The following is a 16,024-nucleotide window of genomic DNA, read 5'->3' as shown; positions in this document are numbered from 1 at the left end:
CTCAGCCTCCTGAACTGTGGGATTCCAGGCAGACAAGCATGTCTGCCCAGCTCTTAGGAGCTGCGGGGTCCCAGTTCTAGTCCTCAGGTACTGGGCAGATACCCTACCTGTTCAGCCATCCACCCAGTCCATTTGTGCCATTTCCAGACAGCCTTGTTAAGTAGCTCCAACTGGCCTTGAACTCTCTTGTGCAGTCTAGCATGTTCTCAAACAACCTCTTGCCTTCTGGGACTTGAGACCTACAGTGTTCCTTTCCCCTCTTTGTAGTACTATAAAGATCAAGTCTGGGCTGGGGAGATGGCTCAGAGGTTAAGAACACTGGCTGCTCTTCCAAAGGTCCTGAGTTCAATTCCCAGCAACCACATGGTGGCTCACAACCATCTATCATGAGATCTGGTGCCCCCTTCTGGCCTGCAGGGATACACGCAGACAGAGCACTGTATACATAATTAATAAATAAATCTTTAAAAAAAAAAAAAAAAAAAGATCAAGTCAGGGCTTTGTGTGTGCTAGGCAGACCCACTACCATGGAGTTAAACCCTGTTTTAGCCATTTGGGGAAAACAGTATGGCAGTTCCTAAAAATAACTAAACTAGATTGACCATTGGATCTGCAATCCAGTCCTGCGTGTGTGCAGAAAACAGTAACTTATTCGAACCAAAATTCTTCCACACAAGTCTATCCAAGCACCTTTCATCACAGCCAACAAGTGGACGCAAGTCTGGGCTAAAGGTGCTGACCTGTAATCCTTGTACTTGGGAGGCAGAGGCAGGAGGAAAGGCGTTTGGAGGCCAGCCTGTGCTATCCAGAAAGACCCTAACAAGAACCAAAAAAAAAAGATTGGAAACAATTCAAATGTCGCATCAACTGTGGAGTGGTTAAACAAAATACGGCATATTCATACAATTATGTAGCTATAAAAAGAATGAAATACCAGCTCAACATGGATAGATGTTGAAAACTGCTCACTAGGGGAGCCACAAAGCATCATATGTGATACCATTTGTATAAAATGTCCAGAACCATTTTGGATATTTTAAGTGACAAATTAAAAAATTCAGTGGTAAGAAGGACTTTGTTCTATAACCACCAACCCCTACCACCATCCATCACCTGAACCTTTTCTTCCCCAGATGTAAGTCTGACCTGTTAACACTCCATCCTACATCCGCCTCAGCCCTCTGTCACTACAAACTTAACTTCCTGTAAGAACAGACATGGTGGTCCACGCCTGTAATCCTAGCACTAGGGAGGTGGAGGCAGGAAGGTCAGGAGTTCAAGGTCAGCCTGGGCTATAGGGACTACATAGTTAGACCCTTTCTCTCTCTCTGTCTCTCCCCCTCTTTCTCTTTCTGCCCCCATCTGTGTCTCTTCCTCTCTGTGTGTGTTTGTCTGTCTGTCTCTCTCTCTCAAAAAAAAAAAAGGACAGCGCCTGAGAAATGATACCTAAGGTTAGGCTTTAGCTTTAATATCCTTGCACAATCATACACCCATCCCCACACATATATCCACACACAAGTGAACATGTACATACACAAAGAATCATAGAGTATGTGTCCTGTGATAACTAACTTCTTTCACTTAATATGATTTTCCAGGTTCATCCACATTATAGCACAGACCAGGGCATTCTTCATTTCTGAGGAAGAAGATGGGATTTTAGACAGGATTTCATATAGCTCATGCTGGCTTTGAACTCATGGCAATCTTCCCACATCAGTGTCCTGAGCTTGGGATTATAGGTTTGTCCTGCCATGCCCAGGTCATACTTCCTTTGGAAGCCTAGATAATAGTTCATTATAGAGCCACGAGAGCCATGTGTGGTAGTTCGTGCGTATAACCCCAGCAATCAAGAGGCTGAATATGGAAGATTATCAGTTTGAGGCTGGCTTGGGCCTCAAAGTCCTATACTGGTTGGCCAGTTAATTGATCAATAAAATAGGGCATGGTGATACATGCTTGTAATCCTAGAGCTAGGGAGACGGAGGCAGGAGGATCAGGATTTCAAGGTCATTCTTGACTACATAGCGAGTTTAAGGCTAGCCTGAGCTACATGAGACCCTGCCTCAGAAGAAGAAAAGGCTATAACACCTCTCACACAAATAGACTAGGGTTCCCTACATGAGACTCTGCCTTAGAAGAAGAAAAGGCTCTAACACCTCTCACACAGATAGACCAGGGTTCCTCACTCATCAGTGAACCTTCCCAGGAACTGTCCCTCCAAGGTCAGGAGCGAGCAGTGCCATTCTGCCTTTCTTAACATTGGTGTTCTTCTTAGCTCTGAGGTGCCCACCCATGAGCAGCTACAACCCATGTGCCAACCCCTGCCCAGCCACCTGCCTCACCCTAAGCACCCCAAGAGACTGTCCAGACCTGCCCTGTGTCGAGGGCTGTGAATGCCAGAAAGGCCACATCCTGAGTGGAACCACCTGTGTGCCCCTCAGACAGTGTGGCTGCAGCGACCAGGACGGCTCCTACCACCTGGTGAGAGGCCACGGGCAGGGGATGCTCTCCCTTTCTGGCTTCATGTGGGCATGGGGGGGGTGAGAGAAAGCTGGAGGCCTCAGAGTGCAAGAAAAGGTGGGGCAGGACGGAGCTGGGGGTGAGGACGAAGGCTAGATACTGAGAAGCTGAGAAAAATAGAGATCGAGACCCAGGTGTGGGGTACACACCTGTGATCCCAGGACTTGGAAGAGACCCAGATATGGGGAGTACACCTGTGATCTCAGCACTTGGAAGAGACCCAGATGTGGGGTACACACCTGTGATCTCAGCACTTGGAAGAGACCCAGATGTGGAGTGCACACCTGTGATCTCAGCACTTGGAAGAGACCCAGATGTGGGGTACACACCTGTGATCTCAGCACTTGGAAGAGACCCAGATGTGGAGTGCACACCTGTGATCTCAGGACTTGGAAGAGACCCAGATGTGGAGTACACACCTGTGATCTCAGCACTTGGAAGAGACCCAGATGTGGGGTACACACCTGTGATCTCAGCACTTGGAAGAGACCCAGATGTGGGGTACACACCTGTGATCTCAGCACTTGGAAGAGACCCAGATGTGGAGTACACACCTGTGATCTCAGCACTTGGAAGAGACCCAGATGTGGGGTACACACCTGTGATCTCAGCACTTGGAAGGTTGAGGCAGAAGGGTCTGAGCTCAAGGGCAGCCTGGGCTTCATAGATCCTGTCTCAAAGGAAAGATAGATGGACAGATAGAAAGAAAACAGAAGTGTGGGAGGAAGGAGGAGAAGGGAGAGAAGGAAGGGAGGAAGGGAGGGGAGGAAAAAGAAGGGAGAAGGGAAGGAGGGAGGGGAGGAAGGGAGAAAGATGGGGGAAGGGAAGGGACCAAATACAGTTACCCTTCTGGGTTGGGGAGGACTCCACCCATCTCCAGTTTCCAAGTTTCCTATTGGCTCTGCTGATGATGGCCATGCCCCACAGTTGGGGGAGAGCTGGTACACAGAGAAGACCTGCACCACCCTCTGCACATGCTCGGTCCACAGCAATGTCACCTGCAGCAGCATGGCCTGTGAGGCCAACCAAGTGTGCCTGCGCCAGGATGGGCTGCTGCGCTGTGCTGCAGGTAAGCTGGGCTATGCTGCCAGTCACTGGGAGCAGCTTTCCTCATCCCCTGATGTACTGGAGTCTGATAGCCTGGCTGTACCTGAAGGACTTGTGGCAGAACTCAAACTGCCATCCCCTCACCCCAACCCTACGCTGATCTTCTTGTGTCTACTTACCAAGTATTGGGATGACAGGCATGTACCACCATACCTAGCTTTTTCTTTAATTAAAAAAAATACATTTAGTTATTTATTTTGTGTGGGGAAGTGGGCATGCACCTTGTGCCTATGGAGGACAACTTATGTCAATCAGTTCTCCCACCATGGGGGTTCTGGGACTCAAACCCAGGTTTTCAGGCTTGCCTTCCACTCATCTCACTGGCCCCACACCTGCCCTCCCATGGTGTCTTAGGGTTTCCATTGCTGTGAAGAGACACCATGACTAAGACAGCTCTTATAAAGGAAAGCATTTAATTGGGCTGGCTTACAGTTCAGAGATTTAGTCCATTAGCTTCATGGTGGGCGACATGCAGGCAGACATGGCTCTGGAGAAGGAGCTAAGAGTTCTACATCTTGATCTGCATGCAACAGGAAATGTCTGTCACACTGAACGTAGCTTGAGCAAAGGAGACCTCAAAGTCCACCCCCACAGTGATACACTTCCTCCAACAAAGCCATACCTCCTAATGGTGCCACATTCTGTGAGCTTATGGGGGGCCACTTACATTCAAACTACCACACATGACATATTATGAGCCCCTAACTGTGTGAGCCACACCCTTCCTATCTACGCTCAAGCCTTATGCCAGCAGATCCTCAGATTTGATTCTTTTCTTAAATGTGGTCCTCCTCTCTCTTGGGTCTCTCTGGTCTGGACCAGGCAGAGAAGGGTGGACTGTGTTCTAGGGATCTTGGAATGATCTTTGAACCACCTCTTTCTTCACAGAGATGGCAGAGTGTCACATCTCGGAGGATTCTCAGATTGTGAGCTTCGATGGCCATAGCCATCCTATCCAAGACACATGTACTTATGTCATGGTCAAAGTATGCCACCCCAACATGAACCTGCCTTTCTTCACGATCAGTGCCAAGACCAGCAGGGACACCCACAGTAAAATCAAGACTTTCAGTGTCTATCAGCTATACATTGACATCTTCAGCTTCCGAGTCATTCTGCAGAGAGACCACTTAGTCCTGGTGAGCTGGGGACAGTGGCTGGGAAGGAGGAGGGAACCCGGAAGGAGAGGCCTCTGGTTTCTTCATCTATTCATGGTTCTGTCTTCCTCTTCAGATCAATAACACGCCAGTCACCCTTCCTGCCACGACCCAGATCCCGGGAGTCAGCATCACGACCGAAGACGTCTATACCATTGTCACAATTAAGGACGAAGTTCAAGTCAAATTTGAGAGCAACAGTTTCTTAGATATCAAAATTCCTGCATCCTCTAATGGAAAGGTGAGAAAGAAAACACTTGGCTGTGTTGGTGGAGAGGTGATCTTTTGGAGGATAGAATGGCATCCCATTCTAACACACCAAAGAGGTCATTCCCCAGCATAGAGGAAGAAGGCCAAATGTTCCTTTTTATGTAGTGATGGCAAGTACGCATCAATGAAAAATGCCCTTAGCACCTGGCATGTTGGCACTTGAGAGGCTAAGGAAGGAGGGTAGCAAGTTCCATGCTACCCAGAGAGACTGTGTCTCGAAAATTAGAAGGCACAGGTTTTACTTCTTTTGGAAGAGAGCCTATCCAGGAAGCCCTGGGTTCCATCCCTGCAGTGCATAACCTGTGTGTAGTGGTACAAAGGAGTTGGAGGCGGAAAGAGCAATAATTTAAGGTCATCCTCAGCTGCTCATCAAGTTTGAGGCCAACCTAGGCTACAGAAGACTCTGTTTCCAAAGAATAAAAATTAAAACAATGAAAAGGCAGTGAGGGCTGTAGCTCAGTGGTAGAGCACCTGCCTAAAGCCCTGGCTTTCATCACCAGCACCGAAAAAGAAGAAATAAAGTATGTACCCCTCTCTGCCCCCTTAGCACTGAAAACCCACTCCCCTCTGCCCTCCCAGGTCTGTGGGGTGTGCGGGAATTTCAATAGCGAAGAAGAGGATGAACTCATGACATCCAGTGATGAACTAGCTTATGATGAGGAGGAGTTCATGGAGAGCTGGAAAGATAAGGACATCGACCCCAAGTAATGGTCCTCTAAGTCTGGCCACCTGTTCTGCTTGCCTGCCTGCCTCTCCTTTTCCTCTTTCCTTCTCTCCTTCCTTCTATTCCCCTCCCCTCCCTTTTCCCTTCCACCCTTTCAGGACAGGGTCTCATTCTGTAGCCCTGGCTGGCCTGGGACTTAATGGATTGACCAGCTTAGCCTTGAACTCACCAGTGTCCTCTTGCATTGCCTCCTGAGTGCTGGAATTGCAGCATGCACACCGCACCTAGCTTTTTTCTTTTGTTTTTGCAGTACAGAGGGCCTCAGACATGCTAGGCAAGGGCCTACCCTGGAACTATATTCCCAACCTCCATTTTATTTATTGTTATTGTGTATATATGGTGTGTGTGTGTGTGTGTGTATCTTTAAGGCAGAATCTTACGTATTCCTCAACAGTCCCAAACTCACCTGTAGTTAAAGATGACCTTGAACAACTAACTTTTGTTGTTTGTTTGCTTTGAGTCAGGGTTTGTTTTTGTAGCCCTGGCTGTTCTGGAACTCAGTCTGTAGACCAGGATGTCTTGGGACTCATAAAGATCTGCCTGCCTCTGCCTCCCAAGTGCTGGGATCAGAGGGGGGCACCACCACAGCCCAGCAACTTTTTTCCCCCAGATTTATCTATTGTATTTCATGTGTATGAGTATTTTGCATGTATGTGTTTATATGCACCATATGCGTTCCTGGTGCACATTGTGATCAGAAGAGGGCATTGGATCCCCTGAAACTGGAGTTACGTATGCTTGTAAACTATCCTGTGGGTGCTAGGAACTGAACCTGGCTCTTCTGCAAGAGCAACAAATTCTTAAGCACTGAATCGTCTCTCCAGCCTCCTTGAGCAACTTAAAACATTGTCTTTTAATTTTATGAATTGTGTTTGTGTGTGTGCACACGCACCATGCTGCATGTGCAGAGGTCACAGGACAATGTGCATGAGTCCATTCTTTCCCTTCCCATTATGTAGGTTCCAGGGATCAAACTTGGGTTCTGAGGCTTGGTGGCAAGTGCTTCACCTGCTGAACTGCTCCACCAGCCTCACCTTTGAACTTCTGATCCTCCTGCCTTCCCGTTCCAAGCCCGGGGATCACAGGTATGTACCGCCACGCCCAGCTCTTCTGAGCCCTTGCTCTTCCCGTTCTAGTTGCCAGAACATGGAAGAGCAGAGCCTCCAAGTGGAGCAGCAGGAGATCATGAATGGAAAGTGCAAGGTCATTGACTTCGAGAAAGCCCTGGCATACTGCCAGGCCGCGCTCCAGAGTTCTGCCTGGGCCCAGTGTGCTGCCCGGGTACCCCTCAAGCCCTTCCTGCTGGGATGTATGAAAAACTTCTGTGAATTCAAAGAGCTCTTCCGTGCCCTCTGTGAGGCTCTGCAGTCCTTCGAGGATGCCTGTCAGAACCACGGGCTCAAGCCGCCCATCTGGAGGAACAGCAGCTTCTGCGGTGAGTCTCCCTGTAGTCACCCCACGCTGCTCCCAAACCCCGCTTCTCCCCACATACCTCTCTGTAGCTTAGGCTGGCCTCAAACTTGAGGTCCTCCTGCCTTTGCCTCCTGAACACCGGGGTAATAGGTGTGTTCCACTATAACCTAAAAAGTGTGTGTGTGTGTGTGTGTGTGTGTGTGTGTGTGTGTGTGTGTGTGTGTGTAGCGGCATATGCATGTGTACATGGAGACTAGAAGCCACCCTTAGGTGTTCTTCATTATAGCCATCTACCTTATTCTGTGTGTGTGTGTGTGTTGGGGGTGGTATATGTGTAGTGGATGTGTAAACATGTCTGTGAAGGCCAGACTTTTCTGTGTGTGTGTGTTGGGGGGTGGTATATGTGTAGTGGATGTGAAACATGTCTGTGAAGGCCAGACTTTTCTGTGTGTGTGTGTTGGGGGGTGGTATATGTGTAGTGGATGTGTAAACATGTCTGTGAAGGCCAGACTTTTCTGTGTGTGTGTGTTGGGGGGTGGTATATGTGTAGTGGATGTGTAAACATGTCTGTGAAGGTCAGACTTTTCTGTGTGTGTGTGTTGGGGGTGGTATGTGTGTAGTGGATGTGAAACATGTCTGTGAAGGCCAGACTTTTCTGTGTGTGTGTGTTGGGGGTGGTATGTGTGTAGTGGATGTGTAAACATGTCTAGGAAGGCCAGACTTTTCTCTGTGTGTGTGTTGGGGATGGTATGTGTGTAGTGGATGTGTAAACATGTCTGTGAAGGCCAGACTTTTCTGTGTGTGTGTGTTGGGGGTGGTATGTGTGTAGTGGATGTGTAAACTTGTCTGTGAAGGCCAGACTTTTCTGTGTGTGTGTGTTTGGGATGGTATGTGTGTAGTGGATGTGTAAACATGTCTGTGAAGGCCAGACTTTTCTGTGTGTGTGTGTTGGGGGTGGTATGTGTGTAGTGGATGTGTAAACATGTCTAGGAAGGCCAGACTTTTCTGTGTGTGTGTGTTGGGGGTGGTATGTGTGTTGTGGATGTGTAAACATGTCTAGGAAGGCCAGACTTTTCTGTGTGTGTGTGTTGGGGGTGGTATGTGTGTAGTGGATGTGTAAACATGTCTGTGAAGGCCAGACTCTGACATCACGCATCTTTCTCGGCTGTTCTCTACCTTTTTAATTAATTTTTTTTAAAGACAGAATCTTCTATGTAGCCCTGGTTCCGAGAACTTCCTATGTAGACCAGGCTGTCCTTGAACTCACAAAGATATGCCTGCCTCTGCCTTCAGAGTGCTCAGACTAAAGGAATTCACTACCACATCTGGCTCTGCCTTATTTTTAGAAAAAAAAAAGTGTGTGTGTGTGTGTGTGTGTGTGTGTGTGTGTGTGTGTGTGTGTGTGCTGTGTGTGTGTGCCAATACCTTAGGTGGGTTATGAGCCACCTGATGGGGCTGCTGAGAAAAATCTGGAAGAGCAGCAAGTGCTCTTACCCACCCACCATCTCTCTAGCCTCCCTACCTTATGTTTTGAAATAAGGTCTCTCACCTAACCTGGAGCTCAGTTACAGGCTAGAATGGCTGGCCAGCAGATCTGCCTGTCTGTGCCTCCAGCCCTGAAATTACAGGTGCGTGCCGCCATGCCTGGGTTTTTATGTGAGTGCTAGAGAAGAAACGGGTCCTTATGCTTGCACGGCAGACACTTTACCAACTGTGCCGTCTCCTAAGCTCCACTTTGTTTTCTGAGACAGGGTCTCTCAGCAGAATCTCTGCTACCAAGGCTAGGCTGGTTGGTGAGCCTCAGTGGTCCTCTGTCTCTGTCTCCTTGGCACTGGACTTACAAGCACTGTCCACCACACCCGGCTTTTCACATGGGCTCTGGGGATTGGATTTGGGTTTTCATGCTTGTGGGAAAGCGCTTGTAGACTGACAAATCTCCTAGCCAGTCCAGCTAATACAAGAATTTTATAAATTAAGTTGTACTATTGGGGGTGAAACCTAGGGCTTTTCTCATGATAGATAAGCAATAGATCACTGAGGTGCATCTCTAACTGCTCTCTGGTTTTCATCTCTCCTGCCAATGCTGTTCTTCTGAAGGGAAAGTCATCACTGTCCTGCCTGGTTGCTACCTTGGCAGTTAAGGTTAAATTCTGTGCTATGACTTTAAGACCCTGAAGACTGTCTTGGCTCTGTTACCTCTGTCATCTGCATGTAGCTCACACCAAAAAGAACTTCATTTCCCCACACACTGTACATCTTCATATCAACCCTGGAAAGTTCTTTGGCCCTCCAGGTCAGAGTGGGTGCCTTCTTTTTATATATTGAGGAGGAGGAGACAGGGTCTCCTATAGCACAGTTTTGTCCTGAACTTGCTAAGTCCCAAAGATGACTTGGAACTCCTGATCCTCCTGCCTCCACCACCAGAGTACCGGAATTACAGGCTTGCACCACCATGCCTGGTTCTATGATGAGCTTTGGATAGAACCCAGGGCTTCATGGTCTACCAACTGAACCACATCCCTAGATGTCTGGACACTCTCTCCAGTTCTGTTCTGTTTTTTGTAGATGGATTTTTCTTTGGGCCCCCAGCCCACAAAAATGACTGGAGACTAATTATTAATTACAATAGCTCAGCTTATAGCTTAGGCTTGTCTCAGTAGCTCTTATAACTTAAATTAACCCATTAATCTCCATTTTTGCTTCGTGGCTTTTTTTTTTAATATTTATTTATTATGTATACAGTGTTCTGCCTGATATATGCCTACACGCCAGACGAGAGCGTCAGATCTCATTACAGATGGTTATGGGCCATCATGTGGTTGCTGGGAATTGAACTCAGGACCTCTGGAAGAGCAGCCAGTGCTCTTAACTGCTGAGCCAGCTCTCCAGCCCGCTTCGTGGCTTTTTACCTCTCTTCCATCTTGCACCTCTTGTTTCCTCTCTGTGTCCTCCGGTGTCTCTCCCACACCTAGGTTCATCTCCTCCTCTTTTCTCTCTGTCTGCCAAGCCATTGGTCACTCAGCCCTTTATTAAACCAATCAGAAGGTGCCTTGGCGAAGACACCTCTTCACAGTGTACAAAAAGAGTATTCCACAACAATTTTTTGCTTTTTTTCTACTATAAGTTTTACTTTTTGAGATTTCAGAACTTGAACTATGAAGAATTTTGAACATTTGGCTTTTTTGAGACAGGGTCTCACTGTGTAGCTCTGGCTGTCCTAGAACTCACTATGTAGGCCAGGTGGGCCTCGAACTCACAGAGATCTACCTGCTTCTGCCTCCCCGGCACTAGGGTTAAAGATGTGCACCACTATGCCTGGCATTCTTTTGTCTCTTCAAAACATGAATCTATAATTCCATCATTTTCCCACATCCCTTTTCTCCCTTACATCCCTTCCATGTCCCGTGCCCTTGTTCCCTCAAATTTTGTGGCTTCTTTTTCTTTGTCATTGTTACAATAAAAATATAAATGCATAAATATATAAATGCAACTTACTTAGTCCACTTAGTGCTACACACACACACACACACACACACACACACACACACACGCACGCACGCACGCACGCACGCACGCGCTATTTCATGGCTGACCAATTGGTATTGGATAATCAGTTAGGGGGCTCATGTCTGGGGACAGCTGTTGGTCATTACCGAGATCAAAGTGCCACTGTTGCCCCATAGGGGTGTCTCTCGTGCTGGTCATTGTTGTGACACATGTCACAGCTGGGCAGGACGACTGGGTTTTCCTTCCTTTGAAACTCTAACAGTACCTGTTGGGTCAATGAAAACTCGTCCTGGGGAGGAGGCTGTGGGACAGGATCTAGCTCAGCTCCTCGGGATCCTTGAGGACTGTATTCAGAGTGCGTGTGTCTTCAACCAAAGAATTTACCTTTACCTTTGGAGGGCAACCAAGGACAGTAGCCTAGTATTTGGGGAGTCTTTGGATATCTCTGACCAACAACTTCAAAGGGATTTCTCACACCTGATACTGGGGTTTTGGTTAGTCTATTGTTCTTGTGGGGAGCATTGTCAGCCCAAGGGACACATTTCATTTAAACTATATATTTATACACAGACACCTATATTACTATATGTAATTTTAGGTAAATGAAAATAATATGACTCCTATGGCTCTTCCACCCATCCTTCGTGTCGGTTTTTATTATTATTAATTCTTTGAGAATTTTATACACTGTATTTTTATCATATTAGCCCCCTTCCCCAACTCACCCAGGTCCACCTACCCACTCAACTTTATGACTTTTTTTTTAAACACAATTGAGTCATTTTGTGCTCTTTATTTACTTTTGGGTGTATAGGCATCCACTGGAGTGTAGTCCACCTTCCAGGGGCTTCCATATCCATAAAGAAAAGACTCTGTCTCCAGCAGATTAACAGTTGCCAGTAGCTCTTCAGCTAGGGGTGGGAGTTCACACCCATTTCCTTTCTCCATGCGGAGATTTTGTGGGGCTTGAACTTGTGCAGGCCTTGTGCATGTTGAACAGCCACTGTGGCTTCATGTGTGCAAATACCCTGTTGTGTCTGGAGAGTACTGATTCCTTACAGTCGTCCACCCAGACGGGCTGCACACTCCCTAGGCAGCCAAGCATGGCCTTAAACGTCTGTTCCTCCTGCACCGCCAAGCCTGCCTCAGCTGTGGCACTGAACAAACCAACAAACAAACATTAAGGCTGGAGAGATGACTTGGAGGAGAATACTGTTAGGTTGTGCAACCCTCAGTGTAAGTCAAGAACCTGTAAACTTTTAAACCACGGGACTGAAAAGATGACTCAGCAGTTCAGTGCTCTTGTAGAGGACTCAAATCAGGTGGCTCATAAATCCCTGTAACTCCATCTCCAGGGGATCCAATACCTTCTTCTGGCCTCTGTGAGCACCCTTATACACATTACACAGACACACACAAACACACATGCATGCATGCAAATGGACACCCACACACGTACACAGATATCTTTGTTTTGTTTTGTTTTGTTTTTCAAGACAGGGTTTCTCTGTGTAGCCCTGGCTGTCCTGGATCTTGCTCTGTAGACCAGGCTAGCCTTGAACTCACAGAGATCCACTTGGCTCTGCCTCCCGAGTGCTGGGATTAAAGGCATGCGCCACCACCACCCGGCCACAGATATCTTAAAATGCAAAGCAAGGGATGATTAAAACTTTTTAGTATTATTAATTGTCCATATCAACAGGGTCTGTCTGATTGGATTCAAGAACCCCAAGGGTAGCACCATCTGAGGATGCTTAAGTCCCTTTCATAAAATAGCACAGAGTCTGCATAGAACCTGTGTACACCATCCAATATACTTTCAACCCTCTCTACATGGTTCATGATATGCGATATAATATACATGCTAAGTCAGCCAGGCCAGGAGTATAGCTCAGGGGGGGACTGATTGCCTAGAGTCTCTCAGTGAGGGGCTGGGGAAAGAGCAAGGTAATTAACCAAGGGATGACTAATGTGAGCAGCACATTGCTGACTCTCCCTACATTTGGTCACTCTCTGACTTGCTTTGTTTATTACATTATTTATTCAGTGTGTGTGTGTGTGTGTGTGTGTGTGTGTGTGTGTGTGTGTGTGTGGTGTGTGTATGCACGCACATGGGCATGTGTGCATGCATGTAACAACACACACGGAGGTCAGAGGACAACTTTTGGGAGTTAATTCTCTATTTCACTGTGTGGATCCCAGAAATCCAATTCAGATCCTCAGGCTTGATGGCACACATCTTTATTGTCTGGGAAATCTCTTCAGCCCTGTCTCTCTGTGTTTTTAAACTCTCTTATGTAGTCAAGGATAGCCCTGATTCTGGATCCTCCTGCCTCTGTCCTCTGAGTGCCCAGCTATGAGGCACAACACAGAGCTGTTTCCCTTAAGGACCATTTAAAATTCCTTGACAGTTTCCCCTCCTTGCCCCGAGGCCCCGTTATACCTGGTACTCAACTCTATGTCCTCAGCTAGTAAGTGCAGGAGGACTGAGGAGGACATAAAGGTCACTTTGCTATTGCTGACTGACCTGGGTAAGTTCCCACATTAGTTTAAAAGAACCTTATTTATTGATTTATTGATTTATTTCTTCAGAGTTCAGCACACAGGCTCTACTCAGTCAATGTTGAATGAATAATGGGGGGGGGGGGTGAGTTATGTTGATTTAACCCACCCTGGTTTCTGCAGCCTTTGCTTCCTCGGGCCCCTTCCGGCCCTCTTAACTGATGCTAACCTCCCTCTGTGCCACAGCTCTGGAATGCCCAGCTCACAGTCACTATACAAACTGCCTTCCCTCCTGTCCACCTTCCTGCTTGGACCCGGACAGCCGCTGTGAGGGCTCTGGCCATAAAGTCCCTGCCACCTGCAGGGAGGGCTGCATTTGTCAACCGGGCTACGTGCTGAACAATGACAAGTGTGTGCTCAAAACTCATTGTGGCTGCAAAGACGCCCAGGGTGTCTTCGTCCCGGTGAGTGGCATAGAGGGTAGGATTGGGGTCCCTTTCTCCTTGCCGTCACTTCTCTCTGTGAAGGGCCCTAGAGCAGGACAGTTGGTCCCGTCTGGTGCAGACTACGCCAGTGCTCTACCTCTGACCTATGTCCCCAGCACTTGATGGGGACTGCACACAGGAGCTCTTCACTCAGCCCCACCTCCAGCCTCAGATGCAATTTTTTTTTTCTATTTTTACATCCGTGGTTTATTGACTCAGTGGAGGGAAACCTGCAGACTGAAAGGTCAAGTCCCTCAACAGGAGGGGGGCTGTCTCCCCAGAAGCAGTTCTCCCCCTCACTGTACCTCTCTTCCCCTGGCTTCTGCAGGAAGGCAAGAACTGGATCTCCAGCAGCTGTACCCAGAACTGTGTCTGCATTGGAGGGGCCATCGAGTGCCAGAATTTCCAGTGTCCCTTGGGGGCTCAGTGCCAGGAGAACGAGGACGGCAGCAGCAACTGTGTCAAAATCAGTAAGGGGGCTGCGGGGAAGGTGGGGTGTGCGTGTGACTACAGGGACCAACAGCAAGGGAAGAAGGTGCTTGGTCTCCTGGCCTAAGAGGCGGAGGACAGGAAGTGGAGAGGGGTTCTGGGGATGTGTTCCTTTTCAGTTTAAATCTCTCAATGGTGAGTCTCCCACATGAACTTGGGAGACCCATCTTCTTCTTTCCTGGGGGCTTGGCACATAGACCACGCTTAGTAAGTGGTTGCTAAGTGAATAACAAAAGAATGAAAATGCTCTCAGCTCTGTCGTCTCTGCCCAGTCTGGTTTCTGTAGTTTCTGCTTCCTTGGGCCCCTCTGGACCTCTCCAATAACCCATCTCTCCTCCTCCCATAGCTCTGCAGTGCCCGGCCCACAGCCTCTACACCAACTGCCTTCCCTCCTGTCAGCCTTCCTGCTCCAACCTGGATGACCACTGCAAGGGCACCAGCCCCAGCCTCCCTTCCACCTGCAAAGAAGGCTGCCTCTGCCTCCCTGGCTTTGTGCTTGATAAGGACAAGTGTGTACCCAGAATTCACTGTGGCTGCAAAGACACCCAGGGTGCCTTCATCCCAGTGAGTGGGTGTGGAGAGTGGGTTTGGGGCCCCTTCCTCCTTCCCTCTGCTTCTCACTGCTTGGAATGTTCCTGTCTGTATGGCTGGCCCTGAAATGTATAGACCTGTATTGTATCCTCAGGGCCTGGTATACAGTAGGCAAATGTTCTAAGCAAGAGCCTTGCCCCCAGCATCTTACTACTGGATTCTAGGCAAGCCTGAGCCATGCAGCACACCCCTGCTTGATGTGATTCTAGGCAAGCAATGTACTGCTCAGCCACACCTCTAGACTTTCACTGGGGAAGTCTACTCAGGCTTTCTGTCTCTGGACAGAAACCTGCAGCCCCAAATGCCTTTTTTAAATCAGATATTTTCTACTGGCGCTTGGTTGATTGACTAGATATGGAGCTTGAATATAAGGAGAGCATATATAAACCCTTCAGGCATGAGGCTAAGCCTGGCTCTCTAGAGCATCCTCTCAGTCTCTATGTCCTTTCTCCTCTCCTGGCTTCTGCAGGCAGGCAAGACTTGGATGTCCACAGGCTGTACCCAGAGCTGTACCTGTATGAGAGGGGCCATCAGGTGCCGGAGTTTCCAGTGTCCCTCAGGGACTCACTGCAAGGACAGCAATGACGGCAGCAGTCACTGTGTCAAAATCTGTAAGGGGGCCATGGGGGAGGTGGGGAGGGTGTGCTCAAGGAAGGAAAAGTCAGAGGCGGGGCAAGAAGGATCTTGGTCCTCTGGGCATTAAAGCTCAGGGCTAAGAGCTACCATAGTCAGAAAAGATTCTGGGGACCTATGTTGGACTAGATCCTTTCTCAGGGTTAGTCTCTAAATGGTCACTGTTATTTATTAAGTGGCGCAATGTTATTTATTAAGTGGCACTGTTTACCATGCGAGAGAAGCCACGAAGCACAACAAAACCCACTATAAGAGTTTATCAAGGGAAAGGAATAGAAGCGGTGTGCACAGGCCTATGGGAGGACCGTGCAGGAAGAGAGGGAAGGAATAGGTGGAACCCGCTTTATAGGTCTCCCACACACACATGTGATTCTGGGCTTGCTATCTATGCCATGCATGCGCATAGGTTACGTGACCACAACGCATGCAGATTGTGTGATCACACAGCACACAGATTACGTAGGATGTAAGGCCCTAGGATGACTGCGCATCTTGTTTGGCTACTGGAGAGCGCATGTGCGGTCGTGTCGCTGGGGGAGGGGCTAAGAATTCTGGCAGTCACTTCCTTCCATTCTTCATACCTTCTTCTCTCACGGCTTGGCAAACAATCCGCAGCAGTAAGT

At 48.3% G+C, this 16,024-nt stretch overlaps 1 protein-coding gene across 1 annotated transcript in view; it reads left to right on the top strand.

Annotated features, from left to right (window-relative positions):
- Positions 1–16,024, top strand: part of Zan (zonadhesin) — a 104,651-nt gene that overhangs the window by 34,831 nt on the left and 53,796 nt on the right. The window contains 8 exon segments of the mRNA XM_052754990.1: positions 2,279–2,484; positions 3,451–3,592; positions 4,519–4,769; positions 4,864–5,028; positions 5,637–5,761; positions 6,918–7,216; positions 13,450–13,667; positions 15,238–15,379. Of these exon segments, the coding sequence (XP_052610950.1) occupies positions 2,279–2,484; positions 3,451–3,592; positions 4,519–4,769; positions 4,864–5,028; positions 5,637–5,761; positions 6,918–7,216; positions 13,450–13,667; positions 15,238–15,379 (1,548 nt within the window).

The sequence above is a fragment of the Peromyscus californicus genome, unplaced genomic scaffold (assembly GCF_007827085.1).
Source record: "Peromyscus californicus insignis strain IS unplaced genomic scaffold, ASM782708v3 Scaffold_2__1_contigs__length_46816999, whole genome shotgun sequence".
NCBI classification, from domain to species: Eukaryota; Metazoa; Chordata; class Mammalia; order Rodentia; family Cricetidae; genus Peromyscus; species Peromyscus californicus.
The sequence above is the reverse complement of the archived record's forward strand: the minus strand, read 5'-3'. Positions and strand labels throughout refer to the sequence as shown.